This window comes from Colobus angolensis, unplaced genomic scaffold, assembly GCF_000951035.1.
Source record: "Colobus angolensis palliatus isolate OR3802 unplaced genomic scaffold, Cang.pa_1.0 Scaffold33, whole genome shotgun sequence".
Lineage (NCBI taxonomy): Eukaryota > Metazoa > Chordata > Mammalia > Primates > Cercopithecidae > Colobus > Colobus angolensis.
The window spans coordinates 4861933-4884982 of record NW_012116599.1 but is presented as its reverse complement, the minus strand read 5'-3'; the positions used below and the strand labels follow the sequence as shown (position 1 = coordinate 4884982).

The following is a 23050-nucleotide window of genomic DNA, read 5'->3' as shown; positions in this document are numbered from 1 at the left end:
TGAACCCGGGAGGCGGAGCTTGCAGTGAGCTGAGATCCAGCCACTGCACTCCAGCCTGGGCCACAGAGCGAGACTCCGTCTCAAAAAAAAAAAATTCTTCATGATTAGAAACCAGGCTAAGATGCTGTCATTAAAATATTCATGGAAGTGTTCTGTTACTTTGTTTCCTTTTCTCCTTTATTCTCCTTGTTTTGTGCTTGAGAGTTTCCACCTGAAGGGTATCTCTACACTACGGTGATGCCCTCATCTGACTTTGCAAGTTTTGTATTGACTATACTTTTTTCCAGTTGTATTTTTAGCTGACACTGTTGGCAATGGTGTGTAGTTGAATTACTCCCTGCCAGTTTTTTTTTTTTTTTTTAAATAGATCGGTTCACAGCATCCTTGCCTGTTGCTTATCTCTCCAGTTATCTGTCCTTTTTTGCTGTTGCTGGTGGTGTTCATTCAGACAGACATCATTCTTCCCTTTTACCTGTTTATTCCAGTCTAACCCTGTGAAAAAAAATTCGTCATGAGTCAGGAGAAATTCCTCATGGCCTGTATTACTGGTATTGTGATTTGAGTGGCAGCCGACTGACACTTAGAGAACAATTTATCTACCTGAATTGGACTAGACATCACTAATGCACATGGCAGATTGATTGTACAGCTTTAGTGGACGTCTTCCTTATTAATGAGATTCAGTACGATTTGCTAAAAAGCCTTTTACTGGGTAGTTATTTTCCTTCCCCCTTCACAATCTCTTTTTATCCCATTTAATCTGTTGAACCATATACCATGTTTTGAAAATGTGTTTCTTTCCTCTACTTTTATTTGAAATACCGAGACATTTTAAATAATTGCTGGCAAACTGAACAGAACAAACACAAAATAAAAGAAAATAAATATTGGAATTGAAATGGATTATAAAAGACAGGAAACCAGAAAAAGAATTAAAATCCTAAAAAGTCATTTAAATGAAGTAAATGTAAAATTATGTGGAAAAGAAGAAGAAGAAAACAAACCAAGAATAACATTTGACATTTGAGATAACTGATTTCAAGAAATGAAAGTATTTGTACTGATAGGGGTTGTAAAGCATCATGGGATTCCTTTCTAAAGAAAATATGCTATTTGTATTGATTGGCTGAGAGTTGTGAGTTGCTGAGGTTTGGGGACTTCAAATAGGCCCCAGCAAAAATCTAGAGAAAAGCCATAAACTACACATCTCTTAACCCTCTGCTTCATTATCCAGAGGCCACTAGGCAGGAGAGAATAATTTGTCTTAACTCTGACTTTTTTCTAAAACACCAGAAGATGACATAAGGTTGAACTATTTTAGATTCTGGTCTCACCCTGAACAAATATTCCCTCCTATGTAATTTCCAACCTGGTACAGGAGGAGGACAAAAAAGGAAGTGACTTCTCTACTCCTGAGAGAAGAGTCTTCATGTGCTCTGATTACTACAGATATTTCCCCATTATCTTTCTTTTTAAATTTCCCCATTACTGTTTATTTTTGTAAATCACAAAATGTCGTCTGTCCCCTAAGTAAAATAAAATGCTGAAAGAATAACGTTCTCCTAAAAATAACCTAGAAAACAATTTGCTTGACAAATGATTTTCAATCCTATTTTGTCACTCGTCTCAAAAACAAATACTGTTTAAATTGTATATACTAACAGGCATCTAAATAATTTTTAAAATTTTATGTGACAGTCTAATAATAACAAGCAGCCTAGGTGGTTAAGAAGACTTCTCACTAGGTGCGGGGACTCATGCCTGTAATCCTAAGAGTTTGGAAGCCTGGGAAGGGAGGATTGCTTGAGTCTGGGACTTCAAGGCCAGCCTGGGCAACATAGTGAGATCCCATCTCTACCATCAGCTGGGCATGGTGGTGCATGACTGTGGTCCTAGCTGCCTGGGAGGCTGAGGTGGGAGGATCACTTGAGCCTGGGAGGTTGAGGCTACAGTGGGCCATGATTGCACCACTGCACTCCAGCCTGGGCAACAGAGGGAAATCCTGTCTCAAAAAATTTTTTTACCGTAAATAAATAAAACAAGAATCCCTCTAGAAAAAAATCCTAAAAACTCAAATGTATCCATGCCATTCTGATTCTCTCTGTAAAAGAGCTGGATATGTCAGAGTTACAATGACTCTATCAAGTACTATATGAATAAAGAAATACAAAAATTAGCTGGGTATGGCGGCATGTATGTGTAGTCTGAGCTACTCCAGAGGCTGAGGTGGAAAGATCACTTGAGCTTGGGAGGTAGAGGTTGCAGTGAGGCGAGATCACGCCACTGCACTCAGTGTGGGTGTCAGAGTGAGACCCTGTCTCAAAAACAAAAAGAAAAAAAAAAAGAAAAGAAAAGAAAAGAAAAAGAAGAAAGAACTCCTCTTTGCCTGTGCAAAAGACTGCTGTCAGTTATTGTTGGACCAGCTTCCCCTAGCATCCCCAAACCAATATGAAACTGAAACCTACCAGTAGCATTTACCCTGCAATGTTGAATATACATTGCTCTTCAGAAAAGAAATCAAACTACAAAAAAATTTTAAAAATTATTTTAGGTTTTAGTTCTTGTAGACATAAAGTAGGCATTTTATCTTCACAATTCATTACCTCTTCCCTTCTTTAACTTTAGCCTAAATGTATGACATTTTCACCAAAACATTTATATTAATAGAGTAAAAATATAGCAGCTCATGTGCCAAGAAAAAACCTTTCAGGGTAATTCCCTGGATATATCTGGAAATTCATTAGCGAATTGCACTTACAATATCACATGTTATGCCTGCTTATTTACTATTCCCTTGGAGAAGTCATCATCAGTGCACTGAGCGGGTTCAACACAATCTGATTTGACAAATGTTTACTAACCTACTATGCACAAGAGACAGCTTCTCTGCTCTTGGAAGCTAGTTTAATAATTAAGACTAAACCTACCAATTATTGCATCCTTTTGAATCTATTCATATGCCAAAATTATCCTTGTGTAATTTTAACTATTTTAGGAGAAAGAACAAAATATGTGTACATTGATAAAATAAAACAAAATGATAAAGTAGAAAATTCACAGTTGGGGGCTGGGTACATGTGTCATTTGCAAATGTCCAAAGCAAACAATCTTCCCGTGTATTGCTTTCTACTCTACATGGAAGTGAAATCTTTGTAGACATGTGCCATATGATGTTATTAAGATGGCCACGTTAAGTGATAAAGATGAAGGTAAAAATGGTGACAGTAAAAATAATAATAATAATAGTAATAATAATATTAATACAAATACAATAATAGAGGCTACCAATTCTATAATAAGTTGGTTACCCCACTAGTTGTGCCACATGTTCTATCTTTTCTTTCTTTTGACAGCTCAACAAAATGAAGATTGTTATTTCCAATTCAAAAGGGATAAACAACTTTAAGAGTTAAGGGACTCATTATGAATCTCATTAAAGCTAGCAAGTGAAAGAAACTGATTCCACCTTGTATTAAGGCACAAGGATTTTCCCACTACTATGTTCCCTTTCACCCATATACACAGCATTACTCCAAGTTTCATTCTTACAATGAGGTAGTAACCTACAGGTTTATTGAAATACCCAAGAACAGAAAACATCCCTAGTTTTCTATCTAGTTGAAAGCATCAACTAGTTATCTGTGTATCCATCATTGCAAAAATGTCTTAAGTGAACATCACCAATGCTAATAACTGAATCTTCCCATTATCAGAGCATTTTTCCTTTTTGAAAATGTCAAGCATTCTGTAGGCCTACATCTGCCGTTTACCTTCCTTCTTAGATTACAGGATTTGTGACTGTCATCTCTGCCCTAAACTGGAAAGCAGCTGAGTGTGTGGATCATACAGCTCTTAGAATCAGTGTCACCGATTGCATGATTTCACTAACTGCACAAAAGGCAGAGACCTCTAGGCAATCGTTCATTTGTTCTGGTTAATCTGGGTGCTTGCCCTCCATTTGCTATTTAATGAGTGTAAAGTTTCGGTTTTGCAAGATGAATAAGTTCTAGAGATCTGTACCTGTGGTTAACAATACTGTGTTACGCACTTAAAAATTTGTTAGGAGAATAGATCTCATGTGTGATGTTATTACACATATACAATAGCAAAAACTTTCCTGAAACTTAAATGTGTATATGTATACAGTTTTTAGAGTTTTATAAAAGCATTTCAGAATTTTTGACTTTTCCTAAGTATATTAAAAGTTTTATAAAAGTATTAACATTTCTGTAAAACTGTCAACCTCATACCTACAAATTATCAAAAACGAAACATGAAATTCTAACAAAGAGCAACAAATCATTGAAATCCTAATACACATCTCAAACATACTGTGTCTACAACTTTTCTCAACAAACCTGGTTATTCTGCCATCTTCCACATCTCAGTTAATGGAAACGCCATCCTTTTAGCTTGCTCTCACACTTCCCATCCAATCTATCACCAAATTCTGTCAATTCTACCTTCAGAATGTAACTACGATTCCATCACATCTCACCTCCTCCAGGGCTGCTGCTCTGGTCCTAGCCACCATCTTCCCTCATCTCTATTGCTTTTACAGCCTCCTAACTGGTCTCCCTGCCCTGCCCTTACTGAGACCCGTCTCATCCCAACTTCACCCTGAGCTAAGCCGGCTTCCTGACAGTAACCTCCACGTCCTCACGAGATTGGACTCCACTGCTTCTGGCCCAATCTTCTAACCCCCACCTCACCTGCTCTGCCCTGTTGGAACCACAGTGATATCCTTCATGGACCTTCTATCCTTCTATGTGCTAGGAATGCTCCCCATTATGACCTCTTCTCTCCACATTCCTTCTTCCTTAGAAATCTGTTTTTCCTGAGGTCTGCATGGCTTCTTTACTCACTTATTACTTCAGGTCTTTATTCAAATGTCACATCCTCACTGAGTCTTTCCCTGAGCTTATTTTAAATTGCACTATCCCCATGCTCCTGATCCCTAATTCTCTTGTTTAGTTTTTTTTGTTTTCACAGAATTTATTACATTTGCGCTTACTCTGTATGTACTTGTTTCCTTTTTGTCTGCCTTCTCCACCTCCCAACCCCCTACCAGATTGTAACTCCGATGAAGACAAGCATGTTTTGGTATTTTGTTCACCATCTTATCCCAAGCACCTAGAGCAATGACTGACATATAATAGATGCCCAATATATGCTTAATGAAAAATTTAATACAGAAAAAAATAGCTATGCAATACATACAAACATCAACCTAATAGAAAATTAAGAAGTCTCCTTGGTAACAGCTCTCTTCATTCTTTGCTGAACCACTTCATTTTTTATTCAAACATCAGGATATGCTGAGTGGTATACTTAGCTCCAAATCAGAGATGAAAATGCAATTTACAATTAAAATAATGGATTTTAAATACTGGTCTTTTTATTTTTTAAAACATCTTCCTTGTACATCTTACTGAAATTGATTTTCTTTTTCTTTCTTTTATAAAGTGATCTTTTTTTCTGCTTCCTAGCAGGCTAGCTATATTCACATTCCAGTATGGACATGAATATTCCATTGTGTATTTCCAAATATGAGCATTATTGGGAATAACTTTTAACTAGAGGCATGTGTTTCAGGCAGAGTTTCATTTTGAGGGGGGACTTGATTTTCCTTTTATCAATTCATAATTAAAATTAATTTTAAGGTAACCCATACATATATAGTGAAGACATTTTCTTTAGGCGACCTCAAAGTTAGAAGTCTTGGAGCAATTTTATTAGCATGCTCAGGCTGTATTCTAGCAGTTTCATTTGTTACATTAGACACATTCTCTAGGAGACATTGCATTTTTAGCAGTTAAAAAAGTCCCCTGACTCACAGCCTTACTCCATAATAATTTCTTTTTCCTATGGGTTTTTTTTTTTTTTAAACATTTTACAAAGGCCATCTTTGGTTAAAGATATCTTCCAATAGCTAGAAGAATATAAAAAATAGTCCTCAACAGGAAACTATTGACAGTCAGTCTATAACTATCTCTCCACATTTAACATTACTTTTCAAAGAAAAATTACCTTAAATTCTCCAATGGGCTTCTGTTTAATCATTCAATTTGCCATGGTGTTGGATGTTTGGAAGGTCCACGCTTCACTGCAATTTCCTCTGTCAGAAGAGCTTAATTCTCATGCTGACTGAGTAGCTCACATGAGGCTCTGTTCTGAAAGGCCCCTCCTCTTGCCAACATCTGTCTATTTATTTCAGATATAGAACAGATATTGAGCTTCTTAAAATGTAAAATAAGTGCTACTTCTAGGATATAATTAAAGTTAAAACAACCAAAAGTATAAATAGCTCTTGAAAGGTACGTGAGAAGACTGAAGGAGGCTTACCCTAACAGGAACCTTTAAAGGACCTTTTTTTTTAACGTTGCCTCTACTCTGTCCTGGCAGGTGACTAGATGAAAAATCAAGGATTGTCTCTATTACTAATATAAGCACAATGTAAACTGTAAATTTATAAATTCTGAAGTTTGTATTAAGCATCTTGGGAATCTTGATGGCTCTAACTGAAAACAATAGGCAAGCAGGACAGACGCCATTTTGACTTGTATAAGGGGACTCCTTAGATTAACTTTCACCATGAGCACTAAAAAAAAAAAAAAAAAAAGAACACCTATCATAAATTAATTCATTTAGAATCATCCTTGCAGATTAAACATCTGGCTCAATAAAGAATTTTTCTGGTCTAATCATATGGTTTGAGGAATAAAAAACTTCCCCATGCATTTGATATTTTTTAATCAAAATTACTCCCATATATGAATATCTTGTTTAGCTTTGAAGAAGAAAATCTGGATGCATGATTTTTACATAAAAACAAGCAAAGCAGTTTGTGGTCCCCCGAAATGATTAATAGAAAAGTGATTCAAATTAATCACAAACACAAGAGAAAGCTGAAATTAGAGAAGGTTATTAAGATACTGGCTGCTGTTTAATCTCACCCGTTATCAACACATTAACCTTGTTTTCTCTGCCTGAGCACTAAGTCCTACAGCAAAATTAGGTCAGAAATTCACATCAGATCAGATCAGCTGACTCATTCCAGCAAGACCCTGACATGCTGCAGATTTGAGTTTAATTCTAGATAGGAGGATGGCTGAAGGCTTTTGTGTGTGTGTGTGTGTGTGTGTGTGTGTGTGTCTGTTGCTCAAAGCATAGATTAGTTACATAGTATTTCTGTGCTCCCTGTAGAGTATTCCTAAATACTCTTAGGCAAGCTGGTGGAGTATTTCTTAAAGTTGACAGGGTGTTTCCCAACCTTTGTTAAACCATGTTCACTCCACCTGTGCAATGGGGCTTTTTAAACACTGCTTTTCATGTAGAAATAGGGTATCTCATTTTTCTACATGCCTCCAATTAAAACAAACCTAATAATATTAGCTACTCGTGACCAAAATAGCTATTCATGGTGCAATGAGTGGGTATATCATTCACAAAAATGCACTTCAATAGATGCTATTTCCACAAAGTCTACTGCCACAAATCATGGGTATGTTCCCAGAAGCCATTACTATCTAAAGAGGATTTATGTAACTGTTAACATTTCTCTAATAAGAGCTCTCTGTGTAATTATGTCTTTGGGTAAAGTAGTCATTTAAAATATTAACCAATTCAAAACTTGGATGTCATAACCGTTTGCCTTTTGGGTAGCAATGTGTTAGTAAAGGAAAAACAAATATTTTCTTTATTTTTATTTTTGCTTTATTTTTCTTCATGGTCCAAAGGAAGTTTAGTGGTTCTTTTTGAGTAACAGAAATAATGACTGTTTCAAATATAGATAGCTTTCAAGTACATATAATAATATGCAATTGCATGTATTTTTTTAAAGGAGCTGTAAGTAATCTAATTCCATTTCCATCACTTTTAAAGAGGAAATATAACCTCATATAGATCCCTTGAGGGCATCCACAGGGAACAGAGACGCTCCTAATCAGCCTAAGTAGTCCTTTGTGTCAGAACCACTTTGCTAAAGTCGAGAGCTGTCTTCCAGATTCACAATGTTTAGGAAAATGTAACTAATGTAGCATTTGTTTGATTAGAAAAAAAGAAATCCTACCCTTACCTATGGGAGATATGATGCTCAGAAAGACATGTACTGGGAACAGCTTTTCTTGTTGCTTTTAATTTAAAGGATGTTTCCTATACTGTTTTTAAAATACTATAGCTAATAGCAAAATGAGACAGTGCAAGAACCAGTTTCAGAGTTCAGAAAGAAAACTTTGTTTGAAGGGACTTTTTGTGCATTTGGCGTATCAGATTATCTTTGGATTGCCTGTCCTTCTCAGGGGATATCGTCACTTGATGGCCTAAACTTGGTGGCCTGTAAATAGTCAACTCCCAGGAAGGTGTTCACAGGTACACCCAGGTACTGCCTTAAGGGATGTTTGTGGTTGGACTCTGTTCTAGTCCGTCACTTGCCTTCTTCTCATTGGCTGGTTCCTGAACGTGTCAATGGTTCAATACACGACTAGCCTTCCTGTTTCTTGCCTTTTCTCTCAATCACATGATAAACTGGAATTTTGCAACCCATCTCAAGGGAACTCATTTGTGTGAAGCTATAGGTTTTGTGTGTTTGTTTTCTTAAAGGTTTTTCATAAAAAAAGTAAATCTCATTTAACAGTGCCTGCACAAAGCCATTAGGATTTTAAATAGCAGAAAAGATGAGCTACTAAAATAATTTTTCATTCTCCATTAACTTGTTTCCTTTAAGGCTTTTTCTCTTTTTCACCAAATGTTATTTGAAGCTGTTAGGAAAAACACGAAGAGCATCGCTTTTTATTTGATATTTTTTCACCCAGCCAGACTTTTGAGTAAAATCCCATTTGAGAAATGGAAGTGAAGGTGCAAGAAAGTTAATAGTGACAAGGTGCTCAAGTTAGTTTAAAAATAAGGAATTGGGCTCAGAAAGCCTAAGTGACTTAGAACACTGAGAAAGTGATGAGGATATTCTTTTTCTAAGAGCTCAGTGTTTTAAGCTTCCCAGCATCAGCACAAAAGGCATTTCAGCACATATGTGATCCAGAAGGTCAATCATATGAAATCCTATTTCCATTTTTTAAGCAATCCTTGGCAGTCTGCACGTTTCTGAAATTGCAACTGGCATATTTCACAGAGAATTATCATCAATGCCTTTTCAAGGTCAAACATGCCCCATCTTTAGATTTTCAGCATGTATATTCTATATACTAAACTGCAGTATAGTTTTAAAAGGCATCAAGCAGATATGTTACACAATTTTAAGTAATTAGACTACGTTTATTAATGCCTCATTGAATTCTCTCTACTCAATGTAAATTGCATGCTAAAAATATTAAAACATGTGTTAGGTTTAGATGTTGGTCCTCTGTATCTTTCACCATCCCCGGAATCCCAAAATGCCAGTGTGACTAGCAACTTGCTATGGACTTTCTCAAAATACTGAAAACACATTTTTTTAATTAAGAACGTGGCAGCAATTCCAAAATTGTAGTTTGAGAAAAGAATGAAAGACTGTTATTATTTTTAAATTGTCAGAACTCTGAGATATCCAGTCACCATATGAATGAAATAAAATTGAATGTGGACGTTACCATGAGTACTGAGACTAGATCATTTGAGATTCCACAGCCAGTCTATCATAAGGAGGTTAAAGACTTTAGCCTCCTCATCCTGTCCTATCATTACTTGTTTGGCCTGTTTCACTTTTCTCTCTCCAACTTCCTCCCTTACCTATCCAGATACTATCTCTGTCCTCACACCGTAGGTGGGTCCTGCTTTTGGAAAAGAAAGACACCTGAGAAATCGCAACAACTAGAAAACTTTACTAGTATTCTGTCCCCTCCAGAGATATTCATGTTTTAAATTAAAATTCTAGAAAAACATGTTGGGGAGGGAAAGTAGGAAAGAAAGGAAAATTCTAGTTAGCCAGACACATATACATTTTTCAAATCCTAGTGCATGTGCTTACTGTGAGGACAGTAATAAAATAATGTTTGGGATATGATTGACCTCACCAGATTTGGGGCATAGCCCACAAATGACTGTCTCCCATATGTGCACCTGGTCAGGGTTCCTGCTGCCATCTGAATCTCTACCTGTGATTGTCTTTGAGGTGAGGTCTGAGTGTGTCCTGACGGGAGTAATTCCCCTGTGCCTCCGCAGCACAGGCATAGAACAGATTTCCATCTTGGTTTACTTTCCTAGCCCACTATTTTCCCACTAGAGCTTGTCCTAGACCCAAGGCTCCAGCTCTTCTCCACTTGGCAGCTTTAACTGTACTGAAGCTTTTGGAGAAACAGGGAGAAAGGACTGTTCTTTAATTCCACCTTTCTGTTTCTTTTTCTACTAGTTATTCTCAGCTGCTCTGATGGTTTTTCACAAATTTTATCTCCATAATTTGGCTCCTGATTTAAATCTATGTATTGACTTTAGATAACCAGGTTTGGGAACTTTTCACGCCAGTTTTTAATCTTTCATTCAGTCATGATATATTCATCCACATAACGTGGCATCTGTCTTCTTACCAGGGCTGAGCAGTCAGTGCTCCATCTAGAATGTCCTAGACGCCTCCCTTCCTACCTACTCAAGGACTCTCTAACAGCAACTTTTCCCTTTCTCTAAGTCATCAATATTTCTCCTTCTGCAGTAATCATTCACACCCACATTTTGAATATGCTAATTTTCTCCCTTCTTACGGGAACAAAATTTTTATTTAAAAAAAAAAAAGTTGGGTACGGTGGCTCACGCCTGTAATCCCAGCACTTTGGGAGGCTGAGGCAGGTGGATCGTGAGGTCAAGAGATCAAGACCATCTTGGCCAACATAGCAAAACCTCATCTCTACTAAAAATACAAAAATTAGCTGGGCATGGTGGTGCATGCCTGTAGTCCCAGCTACTCCGGAGGCTGAGGCAGGAGAATTGCTCGAACCTGGGAGGCAGAGGTTGCAGTTATAAATGATAATATAATATTATTATAGTATAATATAATATATATTTATAAATGATGTATTTATAAATAATATAATATTACATCAAATAAATACATCATTTATAAATATATATTGTACATATATGTATTTATAAATAATAAATACATCATTTATAAATATATACTATTTATAAATAACATACTTATTTATAAATAACACGTATGTTATTTATAAATAATTATTTATATTCTGTTCAAATCCTTTATTTTCATTCTCTTGTGAACACAATCCTATTCAGTTTTGTTCCTGGCCCTTCAGTGAAATTGTTCTTATTAATAACACCAATGTGGTAAAAAGCAATGGTCAGTTCTCAGGCTTCCACGTATTTGATGTATCAGCCAAATGTCTCTCTCTTCTTTAATCGCTTCTGACACTTCACTCTAAGGCATCACACTCCTTTGTGGTTCTCCCCTCTCACTAACTGTTCTTGCTGAATTCTTCCACAGTTCCTATCATATGAGCAATCAGGTGCCTCCAGGGGGCAATCCTGGGTTCTTTTATCATCTCTAATTAAATTTAAGTCCTAGTTATCCTCATATCGGCTCATGATGGTGAAATCTATAGACTACAACTCTCATATTTGTACCTTCGGCTTGGAACTCTACCGTAGCTTCCAGATTCTTTACTCAACGGCCTCCATCACCTCCACTTGGACATTTAAAAGGCTTCATAAAATCGTCATACCAAAGCTGAGCTCCTGTCCCGCCATCACTTACCCTAAACTTGCTTCCCTTTTAGTCTTTGCCATTGCATTAAATGGAAACATCCTTCTGCTAGCCTAGGCAAAAACAAAATAAAGTAGAAAACAACAACAGAACAAACCCGAGAGCCACCTCTAATTAATTTTTTTCTCTCTTGCTCAACTACTGCATCTCATCAATCAGAAAATTCAAATGGTGCCCATAAATTTATTATTTTACACCACCTTTACCGCTACCATCCCAGTGCAAACCAACGTTATCTCTCAGCAGTTAGGACACAACAAAATGATGTACTTCTCTCTTTTGCTCTATTCTCAAGTAGGACTAAAATTTTATCTTCTGCTTATGGGCTGAGTAGACGTGAATGTCTCCAGATAATATGGGACTTCTTCCATTCAATGTGTGATCTGAATTATCTTTACTTTTATGCTATTAACATAGTTCTGAAAAATATTGCTTTATCAGACTAGCAGGAATCAACTCAAAGTTCACATAAATGGATTACTTAGACCTCACTTACCATGTAATGACAGGGTTTTACTGTGTCTCCATTTACCTAAATGCCTGTTCCTAAGTCCCTTGGACTTTAGTCCTCTGAGGTTATGCCCCTTTTTGAACACTTGACAGTTAACCACCTAAAAATTAGCCATTTTTGTTGTCTTAATAACTATGAATCTTTAAGTAGAAACCTACTGAAGCTTGTTAATGAAATACAGAAGATAGTAGTACAGTGATAAGCACACTTTGGGTGTTCTGTAAAAGCTAATGGAATGATCCAGAAAATAATTTTATTTATATGCTTACAGAAAAGGATTTATTATTGAGTTTTAATGCCAAGATTACAAACTTCAGACTTTAGAGTTTTGAAGTTACTTTCAAAAACATGTAGGTCATCCTTTGTATTTTGAATTTTAGAAAACTCAGACTCATAAAACTAAAGTTAAATGCTCACACACAAAAAAAGTCCCTCAAAAATACTTCACAGAAGAAAAAAATGTCCTAAGATGGCATTTATACGCTCTAGAAAATTATTGTGATACCTGTTAAAATTGGTTAGAAATCAAAATCACATAGTCCTCAAAAATAAATTAATTGACTTTAAATATAAATACATGCAATTGTGAAAATGTTGATCAGTTATGCAATTTTTATACCTGATAATATATTTTCATTTTAATAGTCCAGAGAAAAAAGAGTTCTCTTTTAAAACAATCTTGTACACCATTCCTTTCTATTTCTAGCTTTTTGCTTCCAAATCATCTCTCTCTCTCCATATAGTTATTTTTAATTAAATTATCGGAGTAGTGTGATCTTACCTAGCTTCTTTATAAGCATGAAAAATTCATTTTAAGATAATATTTTAGTTTTTTAAATATCGTAGCGTACAGAGATGATAAGCAAAAGTATTAACGCCTGATTAGATGAAAAATCTCCCAATTAACCATCAAAATGTCTTTCATATTATTATTATTCAGTTATCAAGCTAATTGATATAGATTAAGTCCCTATATTCTGGATTTTTCATTTAGTGAATGAACTTTATTGAAGAAACAGGATTCCATCTGACACAGGTGTCTCCCTGTACCAACAGAAGACACACACACATGCAAACTGAAAGCATTGTGACATTCTTTTTAAAAAATCAAAAGATATGCATTCTTCGTTTGGTGTCAGCACTCTAGGAAATTTAACCTCAATTTGGAAGGCCACCCTCTGGGGCTCATCAGCTAGTAGCTGGTAGGTTTTGCATCATAAAAGTAATTCCGTTTGAACAAACTTGTGGCACTTGGTACCAAACAAGAAATTTAACAGCCACAAAATTCTGCGTAGGGAGAGCACACCGTGAGGATTCTACCTGCCTTCAGAGGCTCACGTAAGTATAATTATTGATGTTTCTTGGCCATAATCTAGAAAGAAGATGAGCTCTATTTAAAGGTAAGAACTATAATCAAAGGCCATTAAAGGTAGGGATTTTCATCAAACTTGGGCTATTGAAGGGTTTGTGTTTTCCCTTGCTCCTTTGCCAAGAGGTTATTGAGCATAAGCTTTTGTTCAGAGGAAACTGAATTTTTCCCCATCCCGTCTGTAGCTGCAGATGCGCACACATAAGGAAATAACTGTTGTTAACTAAGGATGATATTGGCAGGGTGGGTGGTGTTTTCGTTATAGTTGAGAGTTCACTTTCATATACTCTCGCCAAGTCTAACTGACTCTGAAAGACCTTTTCTGACCGAGCGACAACATCACAGCCTTAACAGCCCTCATGGACTTTCTTGTGTGCACAAAACTCGAAATAATTTTATTTATATTTACCGTTTTATTGCTTCTTCTTGTCTTCGGCGTTTTTCATTCTTCTCTTTCAAATAGGCCAGGTTAGTTTCATTTCTCAAGCGATCATTCTCTCGCGCAATATCTGATGCATTCTGAATAACCAAGCCATCATAGGCCTTCATCCCCATATCCTCAATGTACTGGAGAAATGTGTCCAAAGGGTCTTCCTCGGGATTAGAACTCATCATCTTGGAGGGTATCATGTAAAGAGGAACACTGCCTGCAGGGTGAGAACACATTTTACTTTTATCCAGGGTGGGGAAAAAAGCAAGGTGCTGTTTATTATCCCTAACAACTCAAATCTCCAATGATTATGACCAAATCTGATTGGAGAAAATGTCCCACTAGAATAATTGCAACCAGAATATTTGAAGTAAATATTAAATAAGTGCTACCTGAGTAGCAAACCCTCTCTTAAAGTAGCAACACTAGCAGGACAAAGGCCAAAGCTCTTGAACTATAAGATGATGTGAAGGTGTAAATACTGTATGCAAAGTTAAACATTTGGTTTGCATAATTACAATAATAATTTTGTTTCTTACAATATGTTTCTACACAAAGAAGATATATAAGATCCAAGCTTCATGTATTTCTGATTGCCATAAAGACTTTTCTGTTCAATTTCAAGTAAAATGATGTAATTATTTGGAAAGAACTTTTGTACATATATGTGCTTCCCTTAATTTTTGAAATTAAAATGTATGAATCTGAACTATTTATGCAAAATATAGTAGTAGTAAAAGAAAAACACATTTCTAATATAACCGTATCTATAAAAGAATCCTTTTTAACTCTTCATTCCTCTCCATAATGGTCCTCCATAATGCCTTCATACTACAACTAACATATCGTAGATCACTAGGACCACATGAATCCTGACCAGTCTGGTAATTCAAGCATTGACAACTGTTGTCTCATTGTTACATGAAGTTTTAAAAACTTGAGCCTCAGAAAGGATTACTGAGAAACCAAAATTAATCAAAACAAAACAAAAAAGCATAGGAATTTCAATTAGCATATATTACTCTCAACTGTAAAATGATGCTAGTAATAACTCCTACCTCCTGCTGATGTGAAGGTTAGGACAGGTGAAGACTGTAAATAATTTAGAATAGAGTTAAACAATAGTAAGTATGTAATACTATTAGCTAATATTATCATTAAAAAGTATGAACTGGCAGCAATAGTAATGTCAAATGTATATGTGTGGTTAGATGGGTAGATGGACAGATGAGTGGAAGGAAGGCTTACTGTACTAATTGCGTATTAATTGTGGTATAAGAAACTGGTATAATTGAGTCAGATTAAAAAACCAAAAGCAAAGTCAATTAACAAGGGGGAAAAAATTCTCCATTCAAAAGTTATCAATTCCCTTGCATGTTTTACTTTCTTTAAAAGACTTAGAAAGATATTTTTAAAATATCAGCCCAACTCTTTGATGTAAAACTCCCAGACTTTTGTTTTTTCAATTACAAATAATTTTCATTCTGATTTTTTTACAGGTATAATCATGTTCCAAAACCTGGATAATAACTATGGAAATTTTACTTCTCATCAGACTTTATTAGCATTTCAGCTGCCAGTCAATCCATATTTGATTTGGAACCCATGCTGAATTTAAGGATTTTTCTCTCCTGTCTAAGAAATTATTGAAACTGGAGCCTCAATAAGGTTGTTTGTTAACTCTTCATTTTCATGTTAAGTTTTTATATGTTTTGTTTTATGTTAAGCTGTAATAGGTTAGCAAATGAAATGTCCTTTTAATTCCAACTATCTGGTGTAATTGAATTGTATTTTAATATCAGTCTGTCAGATTAGATGCTTATGTGATGGACATTAAGAATAGCAAATTAATGCTACAAATGATTGCAATTTGGGGAAAAATACAAGAAAATGATTCTCAGAGAGCTAAAGCATTGCCATTGTCAGGAATTCACTTCTACCAAGGACTTAAGCACTAGTCCTTACTAGTGCCTGGATAAAAAAAGAGCAGCATAACTTCACGACAATTAATTCTACCCAAGTTAAGCAAGCCAAGTCACCATTACAAGAATTCTAGAGATAATGCCTCCGGCTGGATGAGGATCACTCCTACCGGCCCTCTAGCAAAATTGTATATTTCCCAATTGAATAAGGCATTATTACCCAAAGGTTTTTTTTTTTTCCTTAAGTTTTCCTCCAACCAAAATGACACCAGAGATTTCTACACAGTTTATATATTCCAAATATCAATAGGGCTACTTGTTTACCTCTGAAAACTAATTATCTTCCTAAGTAGTCTTTCAAATTGGCTGGAATTTAAATTATTTTTGTTCTGAGAAAATATTAAATAATATTATGAAGTATTTACACTATAGAAAGATGTGTTTAACAAAATGGAGATCAATTTTTTTGAGATGAAAATGAACCATCATATCTAGTAAAACTTCAAAGTAATGAAAATTGGATAAATGTTTGTACACATGCTCCTGCCACCTAGTTCTAGAAAAGTATTAAATTCCATGACCATTCATTTATTCAAGTATTTGTTGAGCACGTGTTATGAACAGACCTCATGAAGGCAGAATTATGTCCCTCTAGATGTCTTCATGGCAGTGTTAGAGCAAAATAAATAAATAATTGCACTACTTGTGACTAGTGTTGATTTAGGTGGACTTCACTAGTTGGTCATACACATTTTATTTTCACTATTTTTAAGAGTGAGCAAGAAACATTGTTCGACGATCGTGTTTAGTCTCTGAAAATGAACACAGGCCCGATCAATGTTTAAACATCACACCTCTTTGTTTACTTGTTCACATGTAAAAAGTATAATAGTTTGTAATATTGAGGAGGCTGTGAGGCTGTCCTGAAGAGCATGGATAAGGAGGCTGGCAGAATGGCCTATAAACCCCAGTGAAGGCACCTCTAGCTCTAAGACTTCCTACAAGTTAATTAACGTTTTTCAGCTACAATTTCCACATTAAAAAAAATAGTGGTTGGAATAGACTCATGTTGTGGGTATTGAGTTAGAAATGCAAATTCCATAAATTTAACCATTATTAATAGTCACTAACATTACTGTTAGTTTCCCAATTCTTAAACATGGCTAGAATTATATTTAATAATAATATAACCCCTTGATAAATGTAATTTTACTTTGAAGCAAAGGTAAGTACAATGTTTATTGTAGTGCAACTTCCTTCAACATGCATTTGTAAATGGAGGCCAGGTTAGGAGTTCGTACATTCTTCCCCCAAACAAATATATATGGACAGCTCCACATAACCATTGTCCCCCATTGTCCACATCCAGAAAATAAAGAAACTGGGACACATGGACCACGAAGCTCATCCCATCTCTCAAACCCTAGATCTCCACCCTTCCAAGCCAAAAGTGTTTCTCAGGCAACTGAACTATGAGTAAATAGATTCATGGCCTCACTAGCGAAAAGACAACCTTATGTTCATTGTCTACTTCATTACAGCTGCTACCAATTCAAAGCAGTGAGAACCCACAGACAGGTACAACCATAAATCTCCTTGTTTTTTGGAAATTTATATTTACACCTAAGGTAGATATTGAATAAGGTATGTTGTAAACCCCCAAAAAGTTGGCTGCGTTTTGACTGTTGGATGTTCAGTCAAGTTTATTTGTGGTCCTTAAATGACAATAAGGTATGCAAGAATTTTATAAAGGTTTGCCTTGAACATCTAATCCTATGTTGGCATCCTAGAAGACCCTATTTGTTAAGAGGCAAATGTCCCCTCTCCTCCAGGTAGCATCTTTAGCTCTGTCTCAGTAAGTAAGGGAGTCTGACTTACTGAACGACCATTAACTGGTGCATGGGGTATTTGTGACAACAGAGTGGGTGAGACTAAGGTGGAACTCTGGCTTTTCTACAGGCATCCCTTTTAATTGAGTTCATCCCCTTTAATTGAGTTCATTGAGTCTGTTGCCATTTTTGCTCAAAACAAATTAGACATTTTAGCCCCTTCCCTGCTCCCTGAGCATTGGTTGAAAACGAGCATCTTTGGTCTTCATTTAGAAGACAGATGTATTCTCTTTGCAATGCACAATATTGATACAAGCAGTGCAACACTGTGTGTGCATTCCTTGAAATTTGTGGCCAACATTTAAAATTTGTGTCAGGGACCCTCCTGGGAAAGCACCTAAAATGACTGAAATCAGATTTCCTGTACAATCTACAGATACCTTCACATCCTCCCTTTCTCTGTCTTTCCTCCACTGTGGTATTCTGCATTCATAAAAGACTCTTTTTGTTTAAGTTTTTAGATTACTGTATCTAGAATCATAGCCATTCTAATGTAAGTTACAGATGTTGACTTTCACACAGCTGTATGGTTAACTGCTCAACTTTATTTTATTCTTTTACTTTGTTATTTACATCATGTTGACCACACCCTTCACAAAGATCACTTTGTATAACACTGTGACACTTCTCAAAATTTGAAATTTCATTCCACCCAGCTAAATTGCACCAAATTAAACTGATGGAATTCTTACCATAAGTTAAATGCTAAGCATGTAACTGTTTATTGAGTTAACCATTTTCTTATTTTCTTTTGTGCAAGGCCATCATTATACTTTACCAATGCTGAACCTAGAGCTGAAGGTAACATTCCATTTCTTTACAATTGTTTTCACTGAAATAAAACTACCCATTATATACACATGTGGAGCATAAGCTAAGTATAGTATGTCCAAATGGAATTCATAGAAACACTAAAACATTTAAAAAACACTTCATTTTTTTTTCTGTAGTTTCCTGCTACTGCTTCCATCCAGAGAAGTCAAGAAGCTAAGACACTACGTGACCCTTAGTTCCGAAGCTTAAAAAAAGCAGCATTTTTGAGAAAGATGTGTATGCAAAAGAATTGAACTAAGATTATAGATTTATGTGGGCTATTCCCATTGTAAATTAAGGTATCAGTTGTGTGTGGTCTCAATCTACCAGAGGGTATTTATTGTGGCACCAACTAATATCAAGATTGAGTTCCCCATGATATAGAGGGTTTTTGATTAATTACAAGATATTGTTGAATCAATGGTGTACAAAGAGTAAGATAAATATTAGGCATGCCATCTTCCTTCTCATGCATGGTTAAGCATTTCTCTTCCCTTTGCTTCAGAACAAATTTCTTCATAAGTATAATTTCATACATTGTTATATCAAGCACTCTAGCTCTATAAGGACTGGCTAGAATAGACATGTACACTGATTTGTCAGGCAGAGCCTTCCAATGGGCAATTTATCTCCATTTACCAAAAGTAGAGCTTTATAGGTACTAGTATCATCTGAGTAAGTTAGTCCAGTAGCCTTCATAGGCACAGATCCTTTTATCTTTTATTAAGGTATTTATCTGGAATCTGAAACTTTTATTTTCCAAGATACAAAGTTGTGACAACTTCGTTAACTTGGTTATTTGCCACGTATACTAAGTGGTGGAGAGAGAAAAGGCTCTGTCTTGGGAGAGAGTGGATTCCTAATCCTAATACCTGAAGCTCTATGAGAAGCTTCCTTAATTTTAGGCCACAGTTAATCCTACAAGATAATCTTATAGCTATAATAAGATAGTTTATTTTGTACCATTGTTATAATGCTACTTGTGACCAGCCAGAAGAACACAATACATAGAATGGAATAAATATCCTGATTGAAACCTAAATATTTTACTTTTATTGTACTTCACATCTGTGTTTTTATTTTATTTGCAGAGGGGAAAGTTTTCTAGTCTCCACCTTTATATATTTCTGAGCTCTTTAAATCACACCTGTCTCAATGCTGTGAGGAAGTTATTAGAATTTGAGTTACTAAGATTTGAGTTTCCTTCCTACTCTAATCATTGCATCTTCTTTGAGGTAGACAATCCTATTTTTGTTTCCTCATATTATTGATCCAATAAAAGTTTCCCAAGGCAATTTCGACTAATTTTTGTTGTTTTTGTTCAGCAGCAGAAAAAGATCTTTTACAAGTTTTGCATGTACTCAAACCAATTTGAAAACACATTGTGTATGAAAATGTAAGTATTTAAATAATCAGGCTTCTGATACATATGTAAAATACATATGCAACTTAATATTTAAAATTTGCTGACTTCACATAGGACCAAATCATCAGGCTAGCCTGGTTATAACCCATAACACATGTAAACCATGTCAAATTTTTTTTCTGATAAAAATCTTATAATTTGTCAAGCATTACTCCTATAATTTCACTTTGATTATGCTTGAAATCCTACTCCCTACCCCACAAATGGTCACACTCATTTTCTCATTCTCAGTGTCATCAAAATGCAGCTGTTCTGCCCAAAATGGGAAATGTTGAAGTTACAACCAAGAAAGCTTGCTAAAGTGACTACAAAGACACTGATTGCTTTTTTCTCAGAAAGCAGATTACTTTGCAGTGAGTTTTTCTCCATGGTCTCTCTTCCCAAAATGAGTAAAATAGGCATAAATCGTGTTAATGCAGTAGCATCATGAATTGGTATCTCCCCCTCATCTTCCAGGTTGTCATGGTGCTGTATGCCCATGGTGTAAAGGGATTGTACATTTCCATTAATATTAGAGACTCGTGCAAAATGCCAGTGGCTGAGATACTTTTTGGAGGCTTGGGCCAAATGGTTCCAGATGCTCACAAGGCATTATTTGCAAAGTAGATGTAGTCAGTCTAATAAATTGCTGACTGGAGCTAGAGTGGGAACCATCTAATTGAATTGGGAGTCTATAATTTATTTATTTTTTTAGACAATAGCCAACCTTCTTGTGTCTAGGATTTTTACACTTCTCTTCCTAAACTTGACAGATGTTTCAAGTCCTCAGGCTTCTCCACTGTCCCTTGTACAGTTGCAATATTTTTCTCTGGTCTATTTCCACTAATTCTCTAAACTATCTGTGTCCTTCACATAGTCCCTTTCTTTGCTGAGTTGGCTCATGTATGCTGCACTTTCCATAGGAAAACAAAATAATTTCTGCATTTGTGGACCACATTTTCTCATTACTTTGTATAATTGGTGCTTGCTTGACAATATATAAAATAAATGGGAACATTGTCTAAAATGTGAAGAATTAGGAAGAGACTTAATTTTAACTCTTTCTCTATATTTGTTATTCCACATTACTTGGTTATAAATGCTTGGATGTTAAAATGACTAAAACTACATCATGTAACCTTTTCATCTGAATTTCATTATTTTTTGGCTATATTTAGAAAAAAAACAAATTATATGGTATCAAAACAACTTTAGTATTTCCTAATGATAGTGAAAAATACTATTTTATGCAACAGTTTTTCCAGATATGAAATACCCACATGTCTTGTATTTAAAATACTGCTGAGTAGTTGGAAAAATTAGGATGGAGACACCCCAACAAAATAAGAACATGTCCCAAGTAAAACAAGTCCACCTAAAGTTTTACAGAAAATATTTATTGTGATGAGACTAATAAAATCTTTCTGACATTGAATAGTATTAAAAAATGTTTCTCAAAGTGTCTAATCAGTCAGGAAGAAGCAGTGTCAGCTTTGCTGTTTGTCTGGTAGTTTTGAATTTTGGGGGGTACTATGTCTTTTTTTCCTGAGAATGTAAAATTGGGCTCTCATTGCTGACACAAATGTGCTAAGAGACTGTTGTAAAATATTTATGGTATGGAATAGTGGATAAATAGCTAGCATGCACAACTTGAATGCCAATTAATACCCTGGAAAACATTTTCAATGCTTTTAATAATTCAACATGGCTTATTTTACTAATGAAAATCTAGTTTAACCATTTCCATGGTAATGTAACTAAGTGGGTAAGGGAGTAAAAATAGCCTCAGGCTCACTAAAGCCCTGGATGCCTTCACTGTGGCTTTATTTCTGCTCCACCTAATAAGGCATGCAAACTTCAGCATTAAGTATCCCTAACTAAAATCCATTCCATTTTACCACCAGATTGCTTGATCTATTTAGTGCTGGATTCAATTAGCATGCTTAGAGAATCTGAAAAATGAGATACATACCAAAATTTAAGTCCCCAGGGAGAGCTAAGTGCAATAACCAGAAGGTGACTTGTGTCTGTCAGAGCCCTCTCTCACGGTTGATCTCAGGGCAGTTCTGTAGGAGTAATCCAGCACCATAAGAGATAGACTTGTAGTTCAGCTCAGTGTTTCTTCAATTAAAGTGCATTGTGTCGGGATGGGAAAAGTGTCGACTCCGAGATTCTTCATCACTAGATCAGAGCATTCTCGATGTCCTTCCTATCAGATAAAATGGCCTTTAAAGTTTGCTAGGAAGATGCAGTGGCAGAAGACAGGTGCTTGCTTCCTTAAATCGACATTCGGAGAAAAGAGGGCATAGCTAATGGGTGGGGATGAATACACAACCCCTCTCCTTCCAGGTCCAGCAGGGAAGAAATTGAATGATTTTACTCACTTTGCTACACAGATGATTACAAGACCCGAAGCAATCACCAAGCTGACTAAGGTACCTCATTTGATTATATGCTGCGAAGACAAAAATAAATGAAAACAAAAAATCAGAAACATCCTTTCTAAATGTCTCCTTTCAGCCAAAAAGATGCTCTTTCTCATTGCCACTTACATACAGAAGGTTTGGAGCAGCCCAGCTTGTGGCATAGTCCCTCCCCCGTGACAACCAGCTCTCTCTCTCGCATTCTCTCTCCCTCCACTCCCTCCCTCCCTCCCTGCCCCTGACTCCCTCCCTTCCTGCTTCTCTTTCTCCTCTCCAGCTGCCTTAGTCTGTTGAAGCTGCTGCTGATTAATCAGGGATTCTGAAACAAAGAACCTACCTTCTGAAATAAGCAGTAATCTTTCTTCTCTGTTTCTGCAATCCGTCTGCATTGAACGGCAAGGCCGCCAGCGTTCTAGCACCTTGGATAGTTCCTGCTCACTAGGCCCATTGGAAACGGGAGAAGAAGCAACTGAAGAAATTGCAAGAAACCGGAAAGCGGCATCGTTCTAGTTTGGATTTCGGCTCCCTGGGGGCTCCCATCTTCATTAAAGGCCTCACATCTAGGCAACAGAACCTCTCTC

The 23050-nt window shown here is 36.1% G+C and overlaps 1 protein-coding gene across 1 annotated transcript in view; it reads right to left on the bottom strand.

Annotated features, from left to right (window-relative positions):
* NYAP2 (neuronal tyrosine-phosphorylated phosphoinositide-3-kinase adaptor 2) overlaps positions 1-22594 on the bottom strand; it is a 244853-nt gene extending 222259 nt beyond the window's left edge. Inside the window, exons 1-2 of the mRNA XM_011951926.1 lie at positions 22019-22594; positions 13997-14234 (exon numbers count right to left, since the gene is read on the bottom strand). Coding sequence (XP_011807316.1) covers positions 13997-14217 — 221 coding nt within the window. The 5' untranslated portion in view covers positions 14218-14234; positions 22019-22594. The remainder of the gene's footprint in view (positions 1-13996; positions 14235-22018) is intronic.
* Positions 22595-23050: the final 456 nt, after the last annotated feature.